Source organism: Topomyia yanbarensis, chromosome 2 (assembly GCF_030247195.1).
Source record: "Topomyia yanbarensis strain Yona2022 chromosome 2, ASM3024719v1, whole genome shotgun sequence".
NCBI classification, from domain to species: domain Eukaryota; kingdom Metazoa; phylum Arthropoda; class Insecta; order Diptera; family Culicidae; genus Topomyia; species Topomyia yanbarensis.
The window spans coordinates 325,058,681-325,083,245 of NC_080671.1; the positions used below are offsets into that span (position 1 = coordinate 325,058,681).

Genomic DNA, 24,565 nt, shown 5'->3' on the forward strand with positions numbered 1-24,565 from the left:
CAGCAATTATAATTAACTTTGCTAAATCAAATAAAGTGTAGTTTTCTCCGGATAATTGAATGTGTCATGCGTGAATAGATAAACCGAACAATCCCGGTCTGTACAGTTAGCCACGGGTGCTCAACTGTGACATAGTGTTGTTGAACTTTTTAGTTATAAAACTTTAATTACACATCAATTCGCCAACGGTCCTGGTAAGATTTATAAACAAGGACTATTTAAGCGTGAAAAAACATCGCTACTGTCGCTGTAGCCTGACGAATATCTCGTACTACTAGAACTGTGTCTTCTGCAGTTATTCTATAAAATGAAGTTGAAAGCAAGCAAGACTCTATGGATGCGATCGTCTCTGTTCTATTCTTTGACGCGTCGAAAAGTCCAACAGCCGATTTTTTGTAGCATTCGTTGTACCTTCAAATGAATAAATTGTTCTCAACTTATTGCGCAAGACTAAATGATAAGTGACTGAAGAATTTTGTTATGTTTAGAACCTTCGGCATTGAGTTCTTGTCGCCCGGTCTCACTAACACTTCTGCAGCTTCCTGGTTGAAAACAATCCCCTTTGCTTTTGCCGGCTTTGTTTATTATTTTCCACCAGCTAGTGATGTAGTATTTGTGTCTTGTGACGTGTACGTACATGAGCCGTAGAAAAGTCTATAGCGACGGCCTACTCGCGTAAGACCATTACTTCCGCGTGACGCTTTTGCTCAGTTAGTTCCTCGGTCAAATGCTCGCTTGATATCGACTTCGAACGACTCAACGAATCCGGCAGTAATGCCAACTTGACCTTTGTTGCTATTGAATCCAACAAATCGCTGGAGAGTATATTTTCTTTGGGATTTTGTTTTCGATGTAGCGCATCAAAAACAAATTACTTTCGCTTCAGAATTCGATAGTTTGTCGCACGTGTAAACAACGTTCTTATTAGTTAGAATAAACTTTTATCTCTTTGTTTCAATCCAGCAAGGATTGTCGAACTAATACAGGAAGACTTTTGGAATCAATCAGACGCATGTTTATGCTTCAATCACTGATTTATTTGAAATAATAATTTGGTTGATCTTCGAAAAACACAGATAACAAAACCTGTAAGATTAATGTAATAGATATTTTGGTTGATCCAACCCAAAAATCCATTTTAGTTTTATAAATTCCTTGATTTAAAATGAAATTTTTTTCTTGATTAAAAGTGAAGAAATAATTTGTAGAATCAAACATGGATAATTCTTTTGCGTGTATAATATTTATTATTTTATGATTGTTTGTAGCGTAAATGCTATTGTAAAATTCTATCCGGGTATTGCCCCGGGTACATACATGTCAAAGTAATGGGATACAATATGCTAGAGCGAGACAGTATGTTTCAGTCCGTGAATACATGGAGACAGTAGCGCTTTGCTCCCTCTAGTAGTTTTAATCTATTTTGGCGTAGCAGATACCTGCTTATTTCTCGGTGTGGCCAGCATCTGGCAACGCTGCTTAAAATGTCAAATTTTCTTATAGCGAAGTTGAGTGCTATAAAGATTTCCCATAAAATCAGTTTTCCTTTTCATTTCATCACGCCTCCGCCATTGTTACAAATGTAAATATTAAATTTACACAAAAATTTCAGTTAATAAGCAAGTTATTTCATCAAACATACTATCGGCTGATGTTTATTGCTGTAGTAATTATAATAGTTCAACCTTCGCACAACTATTGATCGAATGAGATAATAAGTGCGCATTGGTAGTGAAGAGGAATTAAAGCTATCCGCAATTTTCAAAATGAGTGAATTAGAGAAAATTGTTGAACAGAAATTAGCGGAGGCTCGCAAATGCAGTGAAAGCAAAAAAATCGGTGAAAAAGTTGATTCAAAGAATACTTCGGAAGTTGAACGAAAGGATTCTAAAAACTCGAAAGATAACCAAACCAGTACTAAGGACTCAAATGGTACAGACAAAAAAAAGGACACTACAAACGAGAAAAAGCTGTCTGATTCAAGTAGGAAACCAGGAAACAGCTCGAAAGATAACCAAATCAGTAATACGAATTCGAATGGTACTGACAAGAAAAAGAATTCTTCGACTGAGAAAGCTCAATCTGATTCATGTAAGAACTCGGGAAACACTTCCGATAAAGGGAGATCTTCAGCGCAAGATTCTGTGAAGTCCAATGACAAAACATCGAGTGTAAGTAAGCCTTCACAAAGCTCAACGGATGCTAACAAAAACTCATCGGGAAAACCAGCAAGTAATAAGAATTCTACTTCAACTAAAAATGATTCAAATAGTACTACAAAACATGCCAGTAATTCATCTAGCAATTCTGCGAATAAAAGTTCAACTACAAATACAAACGACAAAAAAGCACCCTTAAGTAAAAATAACGAAGCTAACAAAAATCAGAAAACTTCGTCCGGCACGAGCAATAAAAACAACGTATCTAGTAAGGTTCCAACCAATAAAGATAATAGTAACAAAAACGCAAATAGCAAAACTAACGCAAACTCTTCTGCGAATAAGACTTCATCAAAAACCAGCAACAGTAAAGATTCTGGTAAGACGTCCTCTTGTAAGGATTCAAAATCGGATGAAGCTAAAAAGTCATTAAAAAAGAATTTAGCTAATGATGAATCGAAAAATAATAGTAAAGATGTGACAAATGATAAAAAATGTCCCGAAAAATCAACAAAGATTACCGATACAGAAGAGGCTGGACATAAGGACCAAGCTAAAAATCGCTCGCGCTCAACGAGCAAAACAAAACGCGATAGATCCAAGAGCCCAAGAAATCGCAGTAATATAGAAAGATATGGATCCTCTGCCAGCAGATATTCGAGGCACCGACCATCCGCACGAAGTGGTAGATCACCACCACGAAGAAGATCGCCATCACGAGGACGATCTCGTTCACCGTTAGGATACCGCGACTCACGGCGATGGAGTCCACGACGACATTCTCGCAGCCCTACCCGAAGATCTCGAAGCCGATCACGTTATAATAGAAGCCGATCTCCGGATAAAGCACTAATGGCAAAAAAAAGTTTTCTCGATGATCTTGCGGTTAGGTTTGCGCTGGAAGGGAAAGAATTCCCCGAGCTAGAGCAGTACCGGTGTGCAACTAACAGTCAATTTGTATCGTATCCAATTGAGAGTTATTCTCAAATTGCCCAAGAACATGGTTCTAGAACCTTCGGAAGGCCCATGTACCCTACGAATGTAGGAGCACAGATGGGTGAATCTCCTATGATGTACGCAAATCCATTCAATCCTAATCCATACGATTACTCATCCGATGCATTTCCTGAGCCGATTATTGACGTACCGCCTGTCGCGAATATGGGCATTCCTGCTCTCATGGACCTTCGTCCAGTCATTGAGGTTCCTCCACTTATTTCTTACCCAATCTCTGGAATGCCATCTTTGCTGGATTCACCTAGCTTTTCTGAAGTTGGTGGCAATCCACAGGAAATAATAAATTCCGTAAGTATTATTCTAATAGAACTGATACCGCCGATTTTATTACGGATATACAAAGACGGAAATGACGAATTTAAAATTTGTTTCCTAATAAACATTATAGCAGACAAAGGATTCTTCAAAAAACAAAGTGCTTGTCGACGACTCGTCCTTCTCCCAATTCCTAGGTAAGTTCATTTTGTTATATAGTATGATTTATTTGATTTACACGAAAATATTACGTTCTGCCCAAGTACGAAAAAGAAAAATCTTATGGAAATGGGTCTCTTTGAATATGGAAAGCTATTCTGCCGGTACACTCTAATTTGTCCCATGTTCGAAGGGATTTCCTATACACATGGGGCAATTATGCGTATAACGACAGTAATTTTCATATATAAAATGAATAAAATTACTATAATCATCTACTAACAGATTCAATTGTCGTGACTGTGTTGCCTATCCTATTGGTATTCAATTGGCATACCGGCTCTGAACTATGTTTGGTGTTTTGCCTGTAGGCAGAGAGAAGCTATTTTGAATAATGTTTAGACTGCCCATAATCGCAGGTCAGTCCCATGTTCTATGGGATTCCCTATATACATGGGACTGACTTGCGATTATAAGCAGTAGAATAAGTCCAAGAAAATGTTCTGTTGTGCGACTCTACAATTTGAGCATTTCTCGACAAACATATGATTACAAGTATAAACCTCTGGATAAACCGTTATTGACCGAACGCCTTAGGCTTTTACGCGGTATTTATAAGTTTGTCGACATTACGACTTTATTGCTGAAAGTTTATGTCAGGAGTTGCGTTTTTTGTTTTTTTTTTTCATAATTTGGTTTATTTAACACGGTTCAGTGACTTAACCGCATCGTAGATTTTTTATACGATTGTATTTACTGTATTTGGTAGCTACAAGGATCATTTTCCATAATAGGCTAGCACCGAAGTTCTGGTTTGTTGATGAGAAAATGGAACCCGAAGCTGATTTGCTTTAAGATCCAAATGCCTGGCACCATGCAAACATTTTTTTAGATCTGCCAATTTGTTGTAAGTTTTTTAGCGTTTCGAATTCCTCACGATATAGTCGGATTGTCCACGGCGGAGAATCTACCCTACAGCGAATTCTCCGACGGTGGATTTCTTCTGATACCGATGTTCGTTTTCGTGAGCCATGTAGCTCCACTGCTAACAACTTGATGCGATCTACTCGCTCCAATACTCGGCGGTAGATTTAGTCTACTCATTGAGTTCTTGTCGCTCGGTCTCACGAACACTTCTGCAGCTTCTTGGTTGAAAACAATCCCACTATATTTTGCCGTCTTTGTTTATTGTTTTCCACCAGCTAGTGACGTAGTGTTTGTGTCATGTGACGTGTACGTACATGAGCCGTAGAAAAGTCTATGGGCTACCCGGTGGAGTGTCGAAGTCGGTTCGGCGATTCCGGTGAAACATGATGTCCGGTTCACTGGTGCCCCGACGACCCGAATCCTTTACTACGTCGCGTACTACTCAACTGCTCCGCGGTGGTGGACCTAGTCTACGCCGGCGAAGAGTTCCCCGGCGGTGAAATTGACCCTGAAACCCAACGTAAATGGTGGCTTTCTAGCCCACGGCGCTACTTTGTTGGTTCCTTCGCCACTTTCTCTGCAGTTTAGAGAGTATACTCGTAAGAAACCATTCACAAAATCAGTTCGTTTTCTGATCTTGCTAGGTTCAAAGACTCGCTCTACCGCTATAGCATGGCATGTATCCAAACTTACCCGAGCGCCGCTTTGCAAAAATTGATTTCTTCTAACTAATGTGTGAAACGTGAACAAACAATGAGTGACAATGCAAAGCAACAGTAAAACCCGTTGCAGGTAAACTGTGTTGCAGTGGACATCTCGAAATGTCCGGTAAGACCATTAGGGGCCCTTACACGCGCAATAAAAGTGTCATTACTAAGTAGTGTCATTACTAGAATTGTATGGGAATTCCGTCATTACTCACCTTACACGATCATTAAAAGTGACATTACTGCTCAGTAATGACATTACTAGCGCCTCGTGTAAGGGGCCCTATTGACTTATCCAGCTGCGTTGGTATTTTGACGTTTGAATTGGGAGGAAAACATATCTTTTATGCGGAGAATTGGGAGGAAAACAAGCCGCTTCTTGGCTTAAGAGGAGGGCGGTAGTATAACAATGCGAGATCTTAGTGTGCGTATTTTAAACGTCAATTGATTCGTAAGGTGGAGCTAATGTTGAAGGTGAGCATGAATGAAGCTCAACGTAGCAGAAGCTAATGCTGTGCAATTCCACCATTTACGTCGGTGCTGATTATGTTCAAAAACATTTGTCAAGCAGAATCATTTACGTCGTAGAACAAATTAAAACAGCATCCGAACATATATAAATAATAACAGTATTGAAATAAAACTACATGACTTGGCACCACGTACTAGTACCGCCGCTATCAAACAACTCATGTCAAAATACGGAGAGAGGTGGGTAGTGTTAAAGAAGATGAATGAACTTCCAAGGACTTCGCAACGGCGTTCGTGTGGTGAGAATGCGTTCGACAAAACCTATTTTCTCTTACTTGACATTCCCAAGCAGATCACCTCAAGGTAAGAACTATTAAAAAAGTTCATCCACTATCAGCCACAAACAGAAATGAAACCATCCACCAACGAAGCTCATCAAAGATGAAAAGCACATACTAAATCACTTAATCTGTGATATTATACAAAAATGTAAACCTAAAACTGAATAAATAAAAATTCAAGTTGAACAAAAAGTCACCTCAAGGTGTTATATATTCTCAACGAACACTGTTCACGTACCCAGGGCAGTTATCTAAATGCAAAACTGCCATCAGCCGCTACACCGCGAAATTCCATCTGTTACGAACAAAGCCGGTATGCAGTCGTCTTACGCTAACCCACAACCGGTTAGTGAACCAACGACTGCGAGCCGGACAGCAACAAACACTCAACAACGATCGGACCCAAGTACTGCTAAACCAACTGCCATTACCAACATCGAAGCAACAACGAATACACCAAATGGCTCCAAACCAACAGCACCAATAAGGAATTAAATACGGATGAAGAAGCATTTTCAACAGCGACCCGTAAGTACAAAAAACAAACAATCTGACCCTGAGAGTCATGAATGCAGTACCGATGACATCATGTACGTGAACGAAAACACGAGAGAAGACAGACCGAATGACTCCCAAGGTGCGGAAGGCAACGCATCTAATTTTTCACCACCAAGGAAGAGGATCTCAACACGCAGCAGTAAGCTGCGTCAACAAAACCCGATGGACAGTTAAAAGTTAATTTTAATGTTTATACGATGTAAAAATCTTAAAAAGACCCACGGTTCAGCTAAGCCTAGCGCATAGAGCCGTGTCAAATCAACAAGAAATAAAAAATAAAAAAAAGACATTCACAAAATTACGTAACGCAAAAATTGCTCAAAATTGACTCCCCCTCTCCACATGTAACAAAATGTCACAAATGTCTCTATCCTCCTCCCTTATTACGTAACAAATTATGACAAATTTCTTTATCCTCCTCCCTTATTACATTTTTCGTGCATTGAAATCGAAACATGATACGTAACGCTCTACCTTACTCCCCCACCTCCATATGTCACAACTTGTCGTATCTCCCTCCCTCCCCCTAAAAATAATACGTAATGTGTGAATGTTCCATAATAACTGTTGACAGCATCTCAGTTAACGTCTTCGAACCTAGCCCGGATAGAATTTTACAATAGCATTTACCCTGCAAACAATCATAAAACAATAAATATTATAGTTATTACTGTTTCAACATTGTTCGATGCCAAGTTCTCACAGTAGATTTACAATAAAATTTTATGTAACAATAAATTTCACTGTTCAGCAAAAAACTGATACAGTGCATTCACATTAAATTTTACTGTTTTCGAGAAAAAAAATGCATGAAGAAAAATTGATTTTTTAATGTTAAGATACATAACCAATAACCATAATTTTTTTAATGTTAAGATACATAATCACTGTAAAAGTCTATTTTACATTGAAATTTACTGTAAAAACGTTAGTTTATTGTTTTTGTATTGTAGTATAACACTAAAACTTACTGTAAATTATTGTAAAATTACTGTACTGTCACAGTGAAAATCATGGTTTTGTTACTGTACATTTCTATTCGGGAGGGCATTCGAAGACCCCATATTTCGGTGTCTCTTGCCCGTTCATGCACTCCGGGCAAAGGGTGACGAAGCATGTCCCAACTACAGACACTTTATACACATACTAGCAAGGTGTTAAAAAGTGCAGCCAAACGAGCATGATGGTATTGAGAGGAGAAGTAAAGGGGCGAAGCCCATGCAAAGCGTATGGGATCTTCCGTGATGCCTGAAAATGTTCATGGTTGCTAGTTTTACTGTTTGTGTTTCCGCAAGTCTGTGAATAAAGTGTGTGTAGCCCAGCCTCCTAGGCAGCCATTTTGTCCTAGCCAACATCTGCCTTTGTTAAAATCAAAACAACCCAATGCTATTGCACGGGCGACGTGGGCCTAGATGCAGCTAGGCCCATCATATGTTGACTACTGTCAAAGTCCGTAAATCTCCATAGCGGATGACAGGAGTGACACCCTCCTGGTGTAGCCACAACAAACCCAGGGAACAATTTGACAGATAGTACTCGTTTGAGATATGCACCACTGATTCGATAGTGGCGCTAGTATACCTAGTAGCGTTATTACATTTCATAAAACTGCTGAAGATACATAAGCATAAAAATGCCATTTAAGGTCAGTAAAAATTCTTTTAACCGTCCTTTTTTTGAGTTTGGGTTGTGCGCCGGTGGTTGAGTAGTAAGCGTGACCGCCACCCACCCTAGTTTATCTGGGTTCAATCCCAGCCGAGGTGCTTGAGATTTTTCTGAGGTGAGAAAAAAACTGTGGGCATGCCTTTCTTTGAAAGGGTCCATGTCTAATCAAGATAGAGGAGCAACCTCTCTATTGTCGATGTTACGCCTCATAGCGAAAATCAGCCAACGAAAAATAACTAGGATATGAAGAAGAAGAAGTTGTGAGATTCAGGTTGAGATGGAAGAGAATGAACACCCACATGCAAAATCCTGGATTGTTTGTTTCATCGGGGACCATCCATAAATGACGTAGCATTATATGGGGGAGGGGGGAGTTTTGTATTTTGTGATGATGTGTGACGACAGGGGGAGTAGGGGGTCATGTCATGCTACGTAGCTTTTTTAAAGGGGAATAGGGGTTGACCTGATGTCACGACAATCTTACCCGTTTCATCTAACTAACGTCGTTTTTGATTTTTTTTAAATCTTTTACGGGGACAACGAGGGGGGTGAGGGTTACCGTCAAGCTACGTAATTATCAGGGGGGTATATGGAATTTTGCGACGAAATGCTACGATGGGGGAGGGGGGTGTTAAAAATCACTCAAAAAATGCTACGTCATTTATGGATCATCCCTCGAACCTTGGGAAAACTAATGAATATACATCATGAATTACAATGAACTTACAACCACACACCACAGCTGAATAAAAACTGCGGGCAATAATGCATAAACAAACCGGGAGACAACTGATTGCTTGTTTCAAGAGGAATCCAAAAAATTCAACGCGGGACTAGGCTGTTTCGCAAAGTTTCATCCAGAGGACCAAGAAACGGTGCGGATTGAAAACGTACAAGGTGTTGAAATTCTCAAGTCGGGACGAATGCCAGCAGAGCAGGCATTGCATTTATCACTCATATGAGTAAATGAGACCGGATTTACCGCTTCAAGAATAAAAAAAATCACATTTTCACAGGAAAAGCTATTGGTAGTTCTCCGGATAAATAGAACGCATTATTTATCCGGATAAATAAATCCACCGGAGAATGAGAAGATGAGCTTATCACGGTATTCTTTTTGTGCTCGCTGCCCTGCTGGCGTAGAACACGGAAAGTCAATCGTATTTCTTTGTCGCTTTTCTTGGAAATGAAGTGTATATTTAGCCACTTTTATTGATTACCACGAAAATAAAATATTGTCACCTTCTCCGATGAGAAGGAAAAAATCGAATACAATGTTTGTTCCAGTATACGGTTGTCACTCCGGAGTAAACAGGAGCAAAACATGCTTGCTACTTTTTACTTTACTTTGCTACCCGAAGAAGAAAAAAAGAAGAGAGTACAGGAACGATTTTCTCCAGAGTACTTCCAGTTTGTCCTGGTACTGGAACAAATCTAAATTAAACAGCAAAGTGTTGCCAAAATGCGCACCCGGAAACTACACGACGCTGATAACGAAATACCAAAGCTGTGTCATTGATGAGACCTACAGCAAAGCAGATTTTAAACAGTTGCCGGGACAGGAATAATTCACGGATACAAACACGTTTATAGGGGCTCTTACACGCGCAATAAAAGTGCCATTAACAAATGACATGTCTGGAATTGTATGGAAATTCCGTCTATACTCACTTTATATACGATCATTAAAAGTGACATTACTGCTCAGTAATGACTTTACTAGCATCTCGTGTAAAGGACAATTATTGTTTATGACCGTTTCCAACGGAAGAAGCTACCGCGTAATTCGCTTCGAAGTACCTGATTTGGCAGGCCATATGCACATGTGGCAAACATAGTGAACCATTCGTGAGACTGCGGCTAATTTAGTGGATTTTGTGCCGAAAGACATAAACCACACAAAACTGTTTTCAACTCCGCCCGATCAAAACCTATTGGACCGTTATGAAGCGCAATCTTGGGAAGACCAAAGCACGAAAATGAAAGGATTAGGAGTTGGAAAAAACCAAAAAAACGTACCGCAAACGATTGTACAAGCTCTAATGGAGGACGCCAATCACAAATGTCGAACAATTTACTCAAACCCATCCTGAAATTTAACCTATAGATGTAGCTGAAATATATATATATATATATATATATATATATATATATATATATATATATATATATATATATATATATATATTATATATATATATATATATATATATATATATATATATATATATATATATATATATATATATATATATATATATATATATATATATATATATATATAATATATATATATATATATATATATATATATATATATATATATATATATATATATATATATATATATATATATATATATATATATATATATTATATATATATATATATATATATATATATATATATATATATATAATATAATATATATATATATATATATATATATATATTATATATATATATATATATATATATATATATATATATATATATATATATATATATATATATATATATATATATATATATATATATATATATATATATATATATATATATATATATATATATATATATATATATATATATATATATATATATATATATATATATTATATATATATATATATATATATATATATATATATATATATATATATATATATATATATATATATATATATATATATATATATATATATATATATATATATATATATATATATATATATATATATATATATATATATATATATATATATATATATATATATATATATATATATACTGAACTACTGTAAACCTTTGGTTTCATTCCGTTAACTATAGCCGATTCACCAATCACTCAAAAGTGACGATATAATTGTCGATCTACCCTTTAAACATAAACTGCATTTTACGTAATCCATTACGATATAAACAATTTAATATCATTAATTCATTATCCTATAATTATTTCTATACACAGTAATACCAATTACATGATTTTTTACGCGGATTTTTTAATTACAGCGGTTTTACGCGGTTTTCGAAAACTGCGTAAAACCCACGTTTATTCAAAAATCTGCATTAATTCAACTAGAACAAACTTCGTTAACTGCAGGCTAGAACAAACTTTCTCGAAAAGCTTGTGTAAACATTTCAATATAAATACGGTGAAAATCACTATCGCACACAGGTTTGCAAGCGTGAACCACCATTGCATTCAAGTTTACACGCAAGACCCGTATACTGATTGCTAATCGATCGTAGCGTCGCACAGTGGCACGACGAGTGACAAAACCCCAAAAATCAATGTCTTGTTGTACTTTTGTAGATATTTATTTTATTTTTCTCTCAGTTTGAATAAAGGTATCTCAAAATTTTGCTATAATCGAATGAAAAATGAATTTTTAACATGTCGTTGAAGCAAGTGATGTCGAGGATTTCTGTTCAATTCAATTAACCCTCCAGTGCCCAAATTTTTTTTGGCTTGAAAAAACTTTTGGAGGTGGGCCTCGTGATGAGAAAAACTAAAATAATGTTGAAAATTCTTGGAAGTAATGAATTTTTCATTAAGGCCTTAAAATAAGTAAGCCGCCTAGAGGCGGTGTTGGGCACCTGGGCGAATAAAAAACAAAAACTTTTCTTTCTTCTAGTTACTTCAACATAAGCGAATACAGATGGTTTCTTATATTTTGGACTCCATCAGAACGCAAAATACCTAAGCTGTAAGGAGTATTTCTCTAGTGCTTTGGTTGTTTAATTATTGACTTCTAATTTATAGTAGGGGAGACCAGGGTCTGCTGGCGATGGTTTCACTTATCATGTTTTATGTTTTTAATTTAAGAAGATCGTGTAAAAGTGAATGCGTTGCATAAAAGAGCGGACTATTGTCTGCATTACAGAATTTTAAATATGTGACGCGAAAATCTCGCCAATTTACGACTATACGCACAATGATGCCACCTGGCTACTTTTGATGATAAAGTATGGATCGCGTGAACTGCAAATCAATGATACTTGTTATTATTTTTCAGCCTCAATGCTCCTGAATTTTAATTTCGGCGCACGATTTGTATTTAAAAGCTAAATTTTCAATTTTTTTTAATTTTAAGAAATTCCGAAGTAAACAAACAAAAAAAACAAATTTTACTTGAGGTTACGTATATTACATATACGGCCAAGGAAAGTTCTTTTCGCGCGCTATCGAAAAATCTAGTCATTCGTGGAATAGCTTTGAACTCGCCCTAAATAACAAAAATGCTGAAATTTAAAAACGTTACCTAGGGTAATGAGCCTATTTTCGTCATAACCACGTAAAACCGTTGGTTAGAGCAGCGTTAGCCATCTTTGTTCAACGTATTGGTTCAAATGGCGATTTTTGATATCATAATGGTTCATAAGAAGAAAGCAAAGATATTGATGCCAATTCATACGCATTGCATCAATTGTATTCCGAGTAATTAATGAAATTGTGAGGCACCCTTCATAATACGACTAAAGTAGGCTCTTCACTCTAATACGCTCGAAAACTCAATATCACTTACAACGTGTACGAAACAGAATTTAATGCAACATAAACACATTGGAGAATGGATTAAACAGTACTTGAAGTGCAGAACTAGAGACAGCGCCATATGTCTAATACTAAAGGAGAAAAAAAGATTCAGCCAACTAGCCCCAGACTCCCCTAAATATTATTAAATGATAAGAATATCCATAGTCTAACTGCAACATTCACCCAAAGTTTTAAAACATAAGTTTTTTCAGGTAAAATTGCACATAATACTAGTTTCGGTACGATAAGTAATCACTAAAGACTAAAAAAAAATTTCGCTCAGGTGCCCAACACCGCCTCTAGGCGGGCAAAGTATTTTACCAAAAAACCTAAACTTCCGAATTATTCCGCTAAACCAATTCACATCTACAGTGAAATGCTAGTAACAGGCTACTCAAAAATATTTTTTTTAGTTACTGAAATTTCCAAAAACAGTTAAAATTTGTTTAATGAAGATTACCACTAAACACAAAATAGTTTTTTTCCACGTTTTCCTCGAATTTTCAACTTTAAGCTTCAAATGCCTTTGACAGAAAACTACGAATATTAAAATAATGTGTGTGTATGAAGGGTGTGAGCGTTGGGAAGAAATGCTAGTGCGGATGACAACATTCAATCATGTTTTAGTAGTTTTATTTAGATTTTTATAGAGACCGCCTAGAGGCGGTGTTGGGAACTAGTGGGTTAATTAGAATTTTTAGTACCTTAGAGTTTTAAATGGCGATATTTCAAGAACTACACAGCCGATTGGAGCAATTTTGGAGCAATTTTAAGTTCATTGAAAAGAAGAATGAATATGCTAAACTATAGATTGGAGATTTTTGTGCAAAACTGATTTACGTTTGTTCTGAATCAAAAAATCCAATTAAAAAGTTTCATATCATATCAGTAATTTATCTTTATACGCCTTCCAACTTTTGAGGTGGTCTCCCATGGGTCACTTATCATGAATCTGACTCAAAATTTAGTATAGTTTCAAGATATATATGGCTCATCTTGGGGGGGGAAGGGGAGGAGTTGCTTCTCTAATCTTCCGGTCATCACATCGCATGCTTTGGTATACTTAGTATGTATAACAAACATGAAGATGTGACACAAGGTGCCAAGAGCGCACTAAAATCCTGTCAATCCTATTTCTCATTGGATTGTCTGCTCTAAATATATCACCAGGGGATCATTCATAAATGATGTTGGATATTGACAATAGGGAAGAGCGTCACGTAACGAGATAAAAAAACTAAAAATGAATTTTAGACGTATCAGCGGATCAGGGATAAAAAAACGTACAACATTGTTTATGAATGGCCCCCAAACAAAGAATATTCCATAACGAATATCACGTAACATCGGTGACAGAGCATTGGGATCAAGGCCAAGTCCCCCCTGGGTCGTGCAAAACTGAGAAGCAACATCAATTTAGGCACAGATAGCAGACTTCCATTTATTTTCATTATGTTTTGTTTTGTCTTTTCATTTGTTTCTCCTGCTACGATGTGTGCGGGAGAGCGGGACGGCCAAGGAAACGGAAAGCCAGTGGCCCAAACAGATCAGGAACAGGAGGGAGGACTGCGAACAGGGAAACCGACAACAGAGGAGAAATCGTTTATTTATTTATTATAGCTACGATACTAATCACAATTGTTTTGCTTTTCTTGTTTCGTTTCAGCAAACCAAAATCTATACGGAATAGCACATACGAACAGTTAGGCTTTGTAGGTTCTCATCTTGAGAAATGACAATGACACTGTACGAGGTGGCGCTGGGCCTGTGGCCTTCGACTGGCATGGTCCATTCTCATTGATTCGGAAGTCTTCTTGGCTGGTTGGTAGATATGTGCTCCTACTTACAAGTTGATCAATTCGCTTGGGTAGGGGACATGTGGATCCTACTAGTTGTCGACTCTTTTGATCGTGAGTATGAGGCTAGTTCAGGAAAGGAGTGCAGGACTGGCACCTAAGAGATAGTTAATTATTCAGTATTTGTTCTTATGATTATTAAACTCGACCAAGCACACCGGCTCTCACAAATGATGAGCAACCCTTTCGGGTCGGTGTGGTCTATTCGAGTCGAACTAGGCGGACATTAGGTTTGAGCAAACTTTATGTGGATAAATATTGCTTACGCCTTTATTGGCAGAGATTCTTTTGCGAAATCCTAAAATACCTTCACTGGTATAGCTACTCAGGATAATAATAATAGAAAAATTAAGGGTTTGCCTGGTCCATAATGTAATGAATATGTATATTGACTAGAACAGGGATAATCGAGTTATGTTATAAGATAGAGAAGAAACAGCACAGTCGAAGGAAAAGTATTCGCGTTTACCGTTTCAATTAATAGTCGATTGCTCTGCTTCGGACCTAGCAGACAAAAAGGAGATTAGGAAGAGACAGAAGCGGATTCAATGCGAAATTTGCCAATATGACGTTGACCCCAAGGCGATGGTAGGATGATTTTCCATAGGATGACAGACTAGATGACACGACGTTACACGCTCTGAACTTGCGCCAAATAGTTTGTATGTATGTATGAAATTCGCGGACATCACGGCTGACTGCGATCTCTAATTTACTTAACAGTCGATTGATCCGCTTCTGACCTAGGGGACCAATGAGGAGATCAGGAAGAAAATAGAAGCGGAATCAATGCGAAGTTTTAATTGCATCACTGACGACTTAGCACGCGTTGTTAGGAGCAGGATACATTGGACCAGACAAAATAGAGAACTTGACGTTACGTTAAGCTGCAGTCCCATCTGCCCGATAAAAAAAAAACTAATCAATTATTTTGCTTTTCTTGTCTCGTTTCAGCAAACCAAAATCTCTTTACTATCTCTTCATTTTCTGTCTCCAACTATCCTCTATGTAATGTATCTGAAACTTGTGGGACTGGTTAACAGCCGGCGCCTGCTTGTGGAAGAAACTGGTGTGCTATACGGACTAGCACATACGAACAGTTAGGCTTTGTAGGTCCTCATCTTGACAGAGTCTAGATGGGCGGATGAACGTCTGCCAGGGTGTGGGCTGAGAAATGACAATGACAATATATATGGCTCATCTTGCGCATTTTTGCGCCGAAGTTGGTATATCTATATTTTTGAAAATATCCATATGTAGACGCCCTGTAGCCCATAAATCTCCTTACAAATTAATTGCCTAAACAACATCATATTACTGAGAAATTAGTGATTTTTACTAGTTTTGTCAACCATTTCTGCTATCCGATGAGATTGGCTACTATGATTAATGTTTATATTAACCCTTTAACAACCAACGCATTCAAATGGGTTTAAATAAAAGTAGTTGAAAAAATGAAATATGGAATATCAAAACTGATAGCAGAAATGGATTCAGCGACCCAAAATTAGTTAAAACCCTAAGTTTTAGCCACATAGACCAATTTTTATAATTTTGTCACAACTTTGTATGAACAGGTGCCACTGTGTGTCGACTAGCGGCAAGTTGCTACTTGTTGATGACATTTCCAAACGGCATTTTTATTTCTTATACACTTTGAAAACTTTACCTGTATATCAGTTTTCAGTGATATAACAGAGCTACATGACAGTCATTAAAATGATGTACGCTTTTCTTAATATAGGGTGGTTACACATCCTGGTTTCCCAGGACATGTACTGGTTTTCAACTAACTAGGCTTCCTTGTGTCCTGTGACTTCGTGCAAAGTGCTTAATTTGTCCTGGTTTTTCTCCTCCAACCCAAAAAATATTTTTTTCGTTGAGTATTTGGTTGATTCATTCTGGTCGCATAAAAGGAAATAAGTATGACGTCAATCATTATTGTTAAATAACTTCATTGAGCGCAGATGCGAAATTTTTCGAGCTGGTCTTTATTAAACATCTTCAGGCTCACTGCCAGCAATACTTTGGTGATGATCAACACGGCTTCTGTGTCTACCATCCTATAATATCCTACACAATAGAGAGTATGGAATGTCGCGATTATTTTGGTTTTATTTATACCAACCAATCTACCGCTTTTGATAAATTAAATTACGATATAAAAATACAAGTATTAATGCTGATTTCGTTTTTAGATCAGAGTTGTTCTAGGTTCGCTCGGAGCTGTCACTTTTGTATGGAAACTGTAAACATTAGAGCGAACCTAGGGTGACTCGATTCTAAAACTGAAAACAGCATAAGAATCAATAATAATTGCTGTGGTTGCTTCGATCCTTCCTCATTGATCGAGAGATAGAGATTGCCAGGTAGGGTGGGTGCTCCTATAGTTGAGGTGTACCAATAGTTGCAGTAGTGGGTTATACGCCTAACTAAGGTACCAACCATCAACAAATATTTTTTTATCGATTCATCGCACTAAAATTATGCGACAATAAAACTGTTATCCTTGAAATTTGCTGAAATAACTATTGAAAAAAATGATTTTTCTTAGAGTTTTGAGCTCCCTTGCACCTATAGTTGATATAGTGTGCCTACACACTTCGAAAAACTCTTGTAATTTTACGTCATCTTACGCCGACATATGCCAGCGAACAAAATGACCGATTATTATGCTCATTCTTATTTTTACAAGACGCCATTTTTTCAAAAACGTAATTTTACATTATGCCAACGGTAAAATTACGTGGGACATGTAAATTTACAAGAACGCTGAGAAATTACATTTGTCTAGTAAAATTCAAGTAAGACGCATCTTCAATCCGAAAATTAAAATATCCTTACTGCAGTTCGTCACGCAGCTTCTTACCAACAAATAATCGACCCATTATCTATTTTCGTGAAAAAGGAAGATACAAATGAAATTAAATCAATCAAATTTTCACCAAAATTCAGAATAGTTCCACCATTTACTGGGTCGAAACTTTGTGAAATTATGAGTCAAGCAGATTTACCTTTCTTTCGAAAATTATATACGTATAGGCGTATACATGTATTCTAATTTAAAGATCATTTATTTTTCATTATTTCTGCTAATATGCCGTTGCCGAATATGCTGCACAAACGAGTTGAATGATTTAAAAATGACCTGACAGTGGTGGAAAGGGCAATCGAACTTCTTTTCCCTTTTATGTAACCGAACATGTTTGATAAAAAAACTCGACGTTTTCAGCGGATAATTCGCAGAACTAGCAATATAATTGCATTTTTATCATCGTACGAAAAATCATCTTGCACAGCCGATGGACCTTGAAGAACTTTTGAGATAAATACGCGCTTCGCTTCGTTTGATGCGTTTATGATGCGGGACGTGTAATTTTCTGGCATCTTACACTGAAAACATAGTCATTGAGTCCAAATTTTATTTCTTGCGCTTAAAAATAGTGTGTGTGTGTTTATAATGACGGAATATTGAGTTTATTAAAAGGAGTATTATGAGTGCGTCGATTATGACATAAAAATAGATCACGTTTAAAGTTGCGTCAGATTTCTCAATTGAGTCATCTTTAATATTCAGATTTTTTTAGTGTGTATAGTTGCAAGTCTCATAAGAAAGCAATGGGATTTGCAACAATAGGAACCGAAATTAGCGATTGCACCACTATTGGTACATGTGTTCCTATAGTGGTACAAGCGGTTTTGAATACATAAATTGGTTATTAAACCATGTTTATATGTTTCCTATGAAGTAGGGACTGAAAGCTTTCGTTTAATGTATTAGCATTGCCCATAGGTCTATTCATCGATTTTTTTATCAAAAGTTTTCCTTAAGTATGCGACTATTGGTACATCCACCTTACCTACATTTATTTCAAAGTTAACAAATACCCCAAAGATGGCACCTGGTACCGTTGATGTTGCTGCTGTACTTCAATGATGTACATGGAGTGCTAAAGACTTCACGACTGTCTTTCGCGGATGGTCGCAAGATATTTCAACTGATTCGTTGAATTGAAGTTTATAAACATTAGTATCCAATTTTTGTTGATTGGTAGAGAAAGAACCGCATGTGTAAATCATAAATCGGTCCTTACACGTTCAATACTTTTGTCAATACACAACTTTTTTCCATTACACGTTCAATAATATCGTCAATACTCGCTAGTATTGACAAAAATATTGTACGTGTAAGGGCTGCTCAATTGCTCAGTATTTTCCATTCCTACACAAGAATAACCCGATTAGTTTTAACTACAGTCGTGATTCGCTGGTTGGACCGCAGCCTCTGTCCAGTAAACGAATTTGACTCGCTTCGCTAGTTGGACCCAAAGGTCTTACTATAAAGGTACGCAAAGAGTGTGCAGAGAGTGAAGCCAAAAAGTCCACCTATCGAGCTAAATTAGAATCCAGCTATGCTACAGAGGCAGGCTTGTTATTTGCTCACACAATGTGCACAAAGAGCGAAATGCACCGATGGAAAATAGAGCAGCACAAAAACACTGCGATGTGCAGAATGACCGCACAAAGAGAAACTTGAAAACGAAGAAGAGAAAGATCTATGCACCAAGAGCTGCACAATTTCGCGCAAAGCGTCACCTTGAAGAGCCACTTTTTATGCCTCCCCCCACTGGCAAGCAGGAGAGAAGGCGAATCAAATTACAATTCAGATAAAGATTGATCGAAAGAAAATTTTCAAAATGTTTTTTTGGTTGGCTTCTCTGCATCCGTTAGCGTGGGACCAAGATTCACACTAAAGAGCCTCTTTATTTCTACTCTTTGAGGTGTGCAGCCATGGAGTGAAATTCACGTATGGAAGCACCACACATCGGAGTGAAGAGGTTTATTGTGAAAGAGAAGAACGGTGGTTCGCTTGAAGAGTGCAAAGAGCGTTTTTTATTCTCTTTATTTGCTCTGAGGTGCATTACATCCTTGTACAGAGGTATCAAAACGGATTCCAATCGCGGTAGACTTTTTTTTGTCTTCTCTCGTTGTGTAACTGTTCTCTATAAACTGTGGCTCGACCGACTGACAAATGTCAAAAACTCTCCAAAGGAGACGTATAATGAAGATGCATCTGTTTACATCTTAAATTATTGTCAGATCGCAAGTAAAAATAAATTTGATATGAGATTTTGGCGTTCGAATTGTTTTTAGTTGCGCTGATCCAATTAGCGGAAGCCCAACTAGAAAAAATTTACTCAATCTGACAATATTCTGAGATGTGACTGCCCCATTTAAATTAGCCGGAATGTCATTGGCTGATTTCTTTCAAAAACCGGCTCAAACGATACTACCGATCCCGACCTGGAATCGGTTGTTTCATTTGAGCCAGAATTTTATCGAAATTTAAAGTTACAGATCAAATTCCGGATGCATATTACGGGTATTTTTTGTTGTTTATTTGACTGGGACTTTTATTATTTTGAAGTAGAATACTTCTAACGTTTCAATATGGGGGTCCCTTTTCAAAAATTTCTGCTGAGATATTTTCCCAGTGTTCAAACGCGACTAACTTCCGTTGTACTGATCGAAATCGCTATATTTTTGCACTATCTGATCGGAAATATGTGCATGTATATTGTATTTGATCCCGTAAAATGTACGTTCATTATAGATAGCGAAAATAATGTATTTTGTAATGGTGGTAATTATCTGCGCTGATTGGTCCGTACAATTCAACCAAGCAGCGAGCGTTGCTAGGACTGCCTCTTTTTTATCCAATGAACTTCGTCAGGTATAAAAACGGCACATATGCGAAAATTCATCAGTTTGCTTTCTGACCTCGTAGCAGCTGCTACGTTTTGTGTCAGCTCAAACTCCGGTTGGAATATATTCAATGACTGTCACCAGCCATCATTCCATCCAATGATGCACAATCGTGACGTGCATACAATGATCAGTACACATCGCAGAAAAAGCAGAATGCTCTTTTTTTGGAGTTCAATACGCGGATTGCAAGTGTGCGCGTGCGAAGGGGTGGTTGAGTGCGAAAGACCCCGCTACATAATGCAAGCGTATGTAGAGGTAGATGGGGTAAAATACACCCCTGAGAAAATATAATCATAACTTAGCTATAGACCATCAATTGGGAGAATTTAATTAATGATATCATTTAGCCAACATTTTACTCTGAAATCACAATCGCTGTGTAAAATATTCAGGGACATGAAAAATATTCAATTTTTCAAAATCATTATAAACTGCTCTTTGAAAAATGGGCAGGGCAAAACGCACCTGTACAGGGGTAAAATGCACTACAACAGCGGGGCACAATACATCATAACAAATATCGAGATAGCTGGCTTTTAATGCAGAAGATAGCAAAAATTGCACATTCGAATTAACAGCCTAAGTGTATTCTACTTCACTTCAGTTATGTCTCTGACATTACCTACCCATTTTTTTATCTTTACTAGGCCGAATATGAGAACTGCAAAAATATCGTCTAAGGCCACATTATGCAACCACTTCGAAACGCCTTTTTCATACACAGTTATATAGGGGGACCGGGGCTATTAAGACAGTGGTGGTAATTCGGACCCCCCTGATTTCTCAGAAAATCGTAAAACTTTTTGACTGTCCTACATATTCGTGGAACCGCTATTCTAAAACAATAATTTTAACAGCTGAACTTAATTCTTTGGTTTTTTTAGAAAGGTGATATAATGTGTTTCATTTTTTTGCCATCCTCAGAACAAAAATCATTATAATGTGATTTAAGCAACAAATAAAAGTGAAAAAATAGCAGATAAGTGTTTTGAAAGGTTTGAGGCTCTTATTCTATGGAATGATTTTTGTTTGAGTGAAAAGCCAGATATTTTCAAGACGCGCACCACTTTTGTGCGAAATGAGCGTACGGGGTTATTCGGACCCTCTATTCCATGAACCACTGTTCCGCGGTTTGCGGCAACGCCCACGATTGCACACGCCGCATCAAATAAAATACATGATGCGTCAATCGACAGCTGTGACTAACCAGATTAAGTTTTTGCAACGCAATTTTTTTGCTTGTTAAGGAGTTTCTCTAATGAATATTTCATAGGTAAACATAATTCCATTGCAAAAAAAAATCAAGAAAATAATGGTCTGAATTGCCCCGCAGGGAGATCTGAATTTCCCCTACATTGTAAAAGGATGGAAAAACAAAGTTTTGCAAATTGTGGCCTAGCGCTGCCATAGAGTGGCGCAAATGAACCTTTATGCTACCAAAATGTAGCTGAGGTTTCAAACTAACAGGACTCTTGACCGTTAATTTTTTCACATCTATCCACCTAAAAGTGCGATTTGCTTAGGTAGGTCCGAATAGCCCCGGGTTCCCCTCCAAAAAACCTTTCGCTTCGATATGCCAAATGTCACCTCAAGGGCACGAGTCCTAACTTATAAAGTCTTTAGCATATTTAATACAGAAGTTTTAATTTTTAAGTTTGGTAGATCGATTGTCTATGCGTAGCCAGCTATGCTTGCTGAACACTTTCATTAGTTGTTAAGTATATAGCAGAATATTTACACTTTTCCCCCAAATGCTACTAACAAGATGTATGAGGAGTGTCTACCCTACATTTTCGTCGACCCTTACATTCAGCAGAACGCGTATATACGGAATTTGTTGTCGATTTAAAATAATAATAAGATGAAGTAATCATACGAACACTAATACCTTCAGATCGATGTTTTTAATCATTATTCCCTTAATACTACAAACAACGTATAACGATTTTTCTTCATATTGGCAGGATCTCAACCGCCAGAAAAGTATACTAGAGCTAAAGGTAATCCAATACCGAATGCCAGTGACACATGAAAATTACAGCAATGTTTTTCGATTTTGTTTTCTAGTAAAAAGGTGCGTGATTCAAGCGGTAGAGTTATTGGACAATTTAGGTTCTGAAATCAGTAGCACCACAAAGTTCATGTATCGTACGCCCACTTTTTACGAGAACAATGTGAACGAAAACCGATCACCGGTGGTACAAACCCCGACGAATCCACGGTTTGCGTTCAGCAGTCATACGGGCGAAACCAGTGATCCATTCGGGAATATTCCTCGTAAACTTAAACCAATCATTGAGCTTCTTCGTCTAGATGAGGGAAGAATTTCAAATAAAATATTCCAACGCCAGCAGAAACTTTTGCAAGCTACAAACCGTCATCGAGAGAAATTGGAATTTGAAGAACGACAACAGCGTCTGCTCCCAAAGGTAACACTACAGAAGAACACCCAGACCGATCCAACCGTATGCACTGAATGTCTGCTGCGAATGGTCAAAGTTAAAGTAAATGGTCAAACTCAAACTGCCACAGTACCCACCGTTGACTCTGTTGCGCAGACAAACCCCATGCCTGCACAAACACAGAGTGAGTTTGGTTCAATAACGGAACTCACACCGAATCAAGTGCGTGCCGTCAGTGAGCTAATTAAATACATTAAGTTGACTGCTACTAGTGGATCATTGATAGAAATGCGAGATAGTATGCAAAATGATCAGGTGTACAATCTTAATGGCGACCTTCGTACAGCTTATACATTTTTTAATGCCATGGTCGAACATAAAAATCCAATTGAACAACCACAAGAAATTCTAGAAGAGCTGGATCCAGTGATCGATCATGAAACAGACGATTTTGAAGATGTCGTTCATTATGACGATAATCATGGTCCAATTGACGAGTATGAAGAGTATCACCGAAATTTTTGCGGAGGCGATCAGGATACTGACATGTTTGAAGAACAAAACCAAGATAACTTCACGCGAGAAATTTATGATGACATCCAAGATGATTTGGGTCCAGTGTTCGAGCGAAGAATGCAAGCTCGAAGATCTTTTGACTTCGACAATAATCTGATGAACACCGGTAGTGCAATTAGTGATCAACCCTTCGGTTCAGGTGATGGAAGATTCATGGAACCAGGTCGCAGTAATTTTAAGCAACGTGGTCGTGGAGGAATGTTGAAGACGAGAGGATTTGCCCATATCAACAGAATGAATTAGCTGTAAGCGTTTTTCATTATTATTGACCTATATAGAATAGTTGCATTCTGCAATTTTAGTTATACATGGTTAAATAAAGATTATTCATAGAAACTTTATTTGTTTGGTTTTAATTTTATCCTGCCGATCCTAGATATGATTGAAAACGCCGAAGCCAACAGGACTACCGGTCGACGCCTACACCTGGAGACGCGATCTTGCACCTGGAAGCCACTATTGGAGGTTGGAAATGCAGCATTTGGACGAATGCTTTGCGAACAGCAACGCAGCTTAACCATATTAATATAAAAAATTGTACTTTAAAAGCTAAATAAAAAAACATTACATGAAATGATTTGAAATAAACAATAACCCTTAAATTCTATTGGTTTTGATTAGATATGATGAAAAACAATATCCATATGTTGGTAGGATATATATCGGTGTTATAGTATTTAAGTAGTTTCGTCAATGTAGGGGAAACAGTCAGAATCTTTGCGTGTTTCGGACCGCCAAGAATGAGAAGAGATTCGATTTCTACATCACTGGACGATGAGGATGCATGAAATAACTGCTAATAAAGGAAGATTCAACTGTAGTAGATGGATGACCTCTCACACAGCGGTACGATTAATTTATTGAATCCGTGTGTAACCTTCACACTAGAATAATGTATATTTTATAGCATATATGTAATAATGTTTCGCAAATAAAATGCAACACTCTGATGATATATTCACTCTTTTATATAAAACAGAAGAGTTTCGATAAACACTAAGTCCGATTTCTACCTTATCTTATGGTTACAAAAAGCGTCGTTATAAAGACCCTTAATTCATTCTTAAATTACGAAGATGATGATGATGATGATATAAGAACCCACCATCAGTGCATGGAATACTTCGGTGGCTGCAGATGCTTTTAACAATAAAGGTAAA

General features: G+C 37.3%; 1 protein-coding gene and 1 long non-coding RNA gene across 3 annotated transcripts; both read left to right on the forward strand.

Moving 5' to 3' along the window:
* Nucleotides 1-1,552: 1,552 nt before the first annotated feature.
* LOC131683803 (protein SON-like) lies at nt 1,553-24,007 on the forward strand. 2 transcript variants are annotated; one of them, XM_058966123.1, is made up of 5 exons: nt 1,553-3,464; nt 3,565-3,628; nt 22,392-22,427; nt 22,495-23,650; nt 23,782-24,007. In XM_058966123.1, exons 1-4 carry the CDS (start codon nt 1,767-1,769, stop codon nt 23,646-23,648), a joined length of 2,952 nt encoding a protein of 983 aa, XP_058822106.1. In that variant the 5' UTR covers nt 1,553-1,766; the 3' UTR covers nt 23,649-23,650; nt 23,782-24,007. The 2 variants fall into 2 exon arrangements, with proteins under 2 accessions (XP_058822106.1, XP_058822107.1); XM_058966124.1 differs by having other exon boundaries at nt 3,568-3,628.
* Nucleotides 13,571-21,715, forward strand: LOC131683804 (uncharacterized). Its single transcript, XR_009304565.1, has 2 exons — nt 13,571-15,324; nt 15,382-21,715. It is a non-coding gene; the product is annotated as an uncharacterized LOC131683804 (long non-coding RNA).
* Nucleotides 24,008-24,565: the final 558 nt, after the last annotated feature.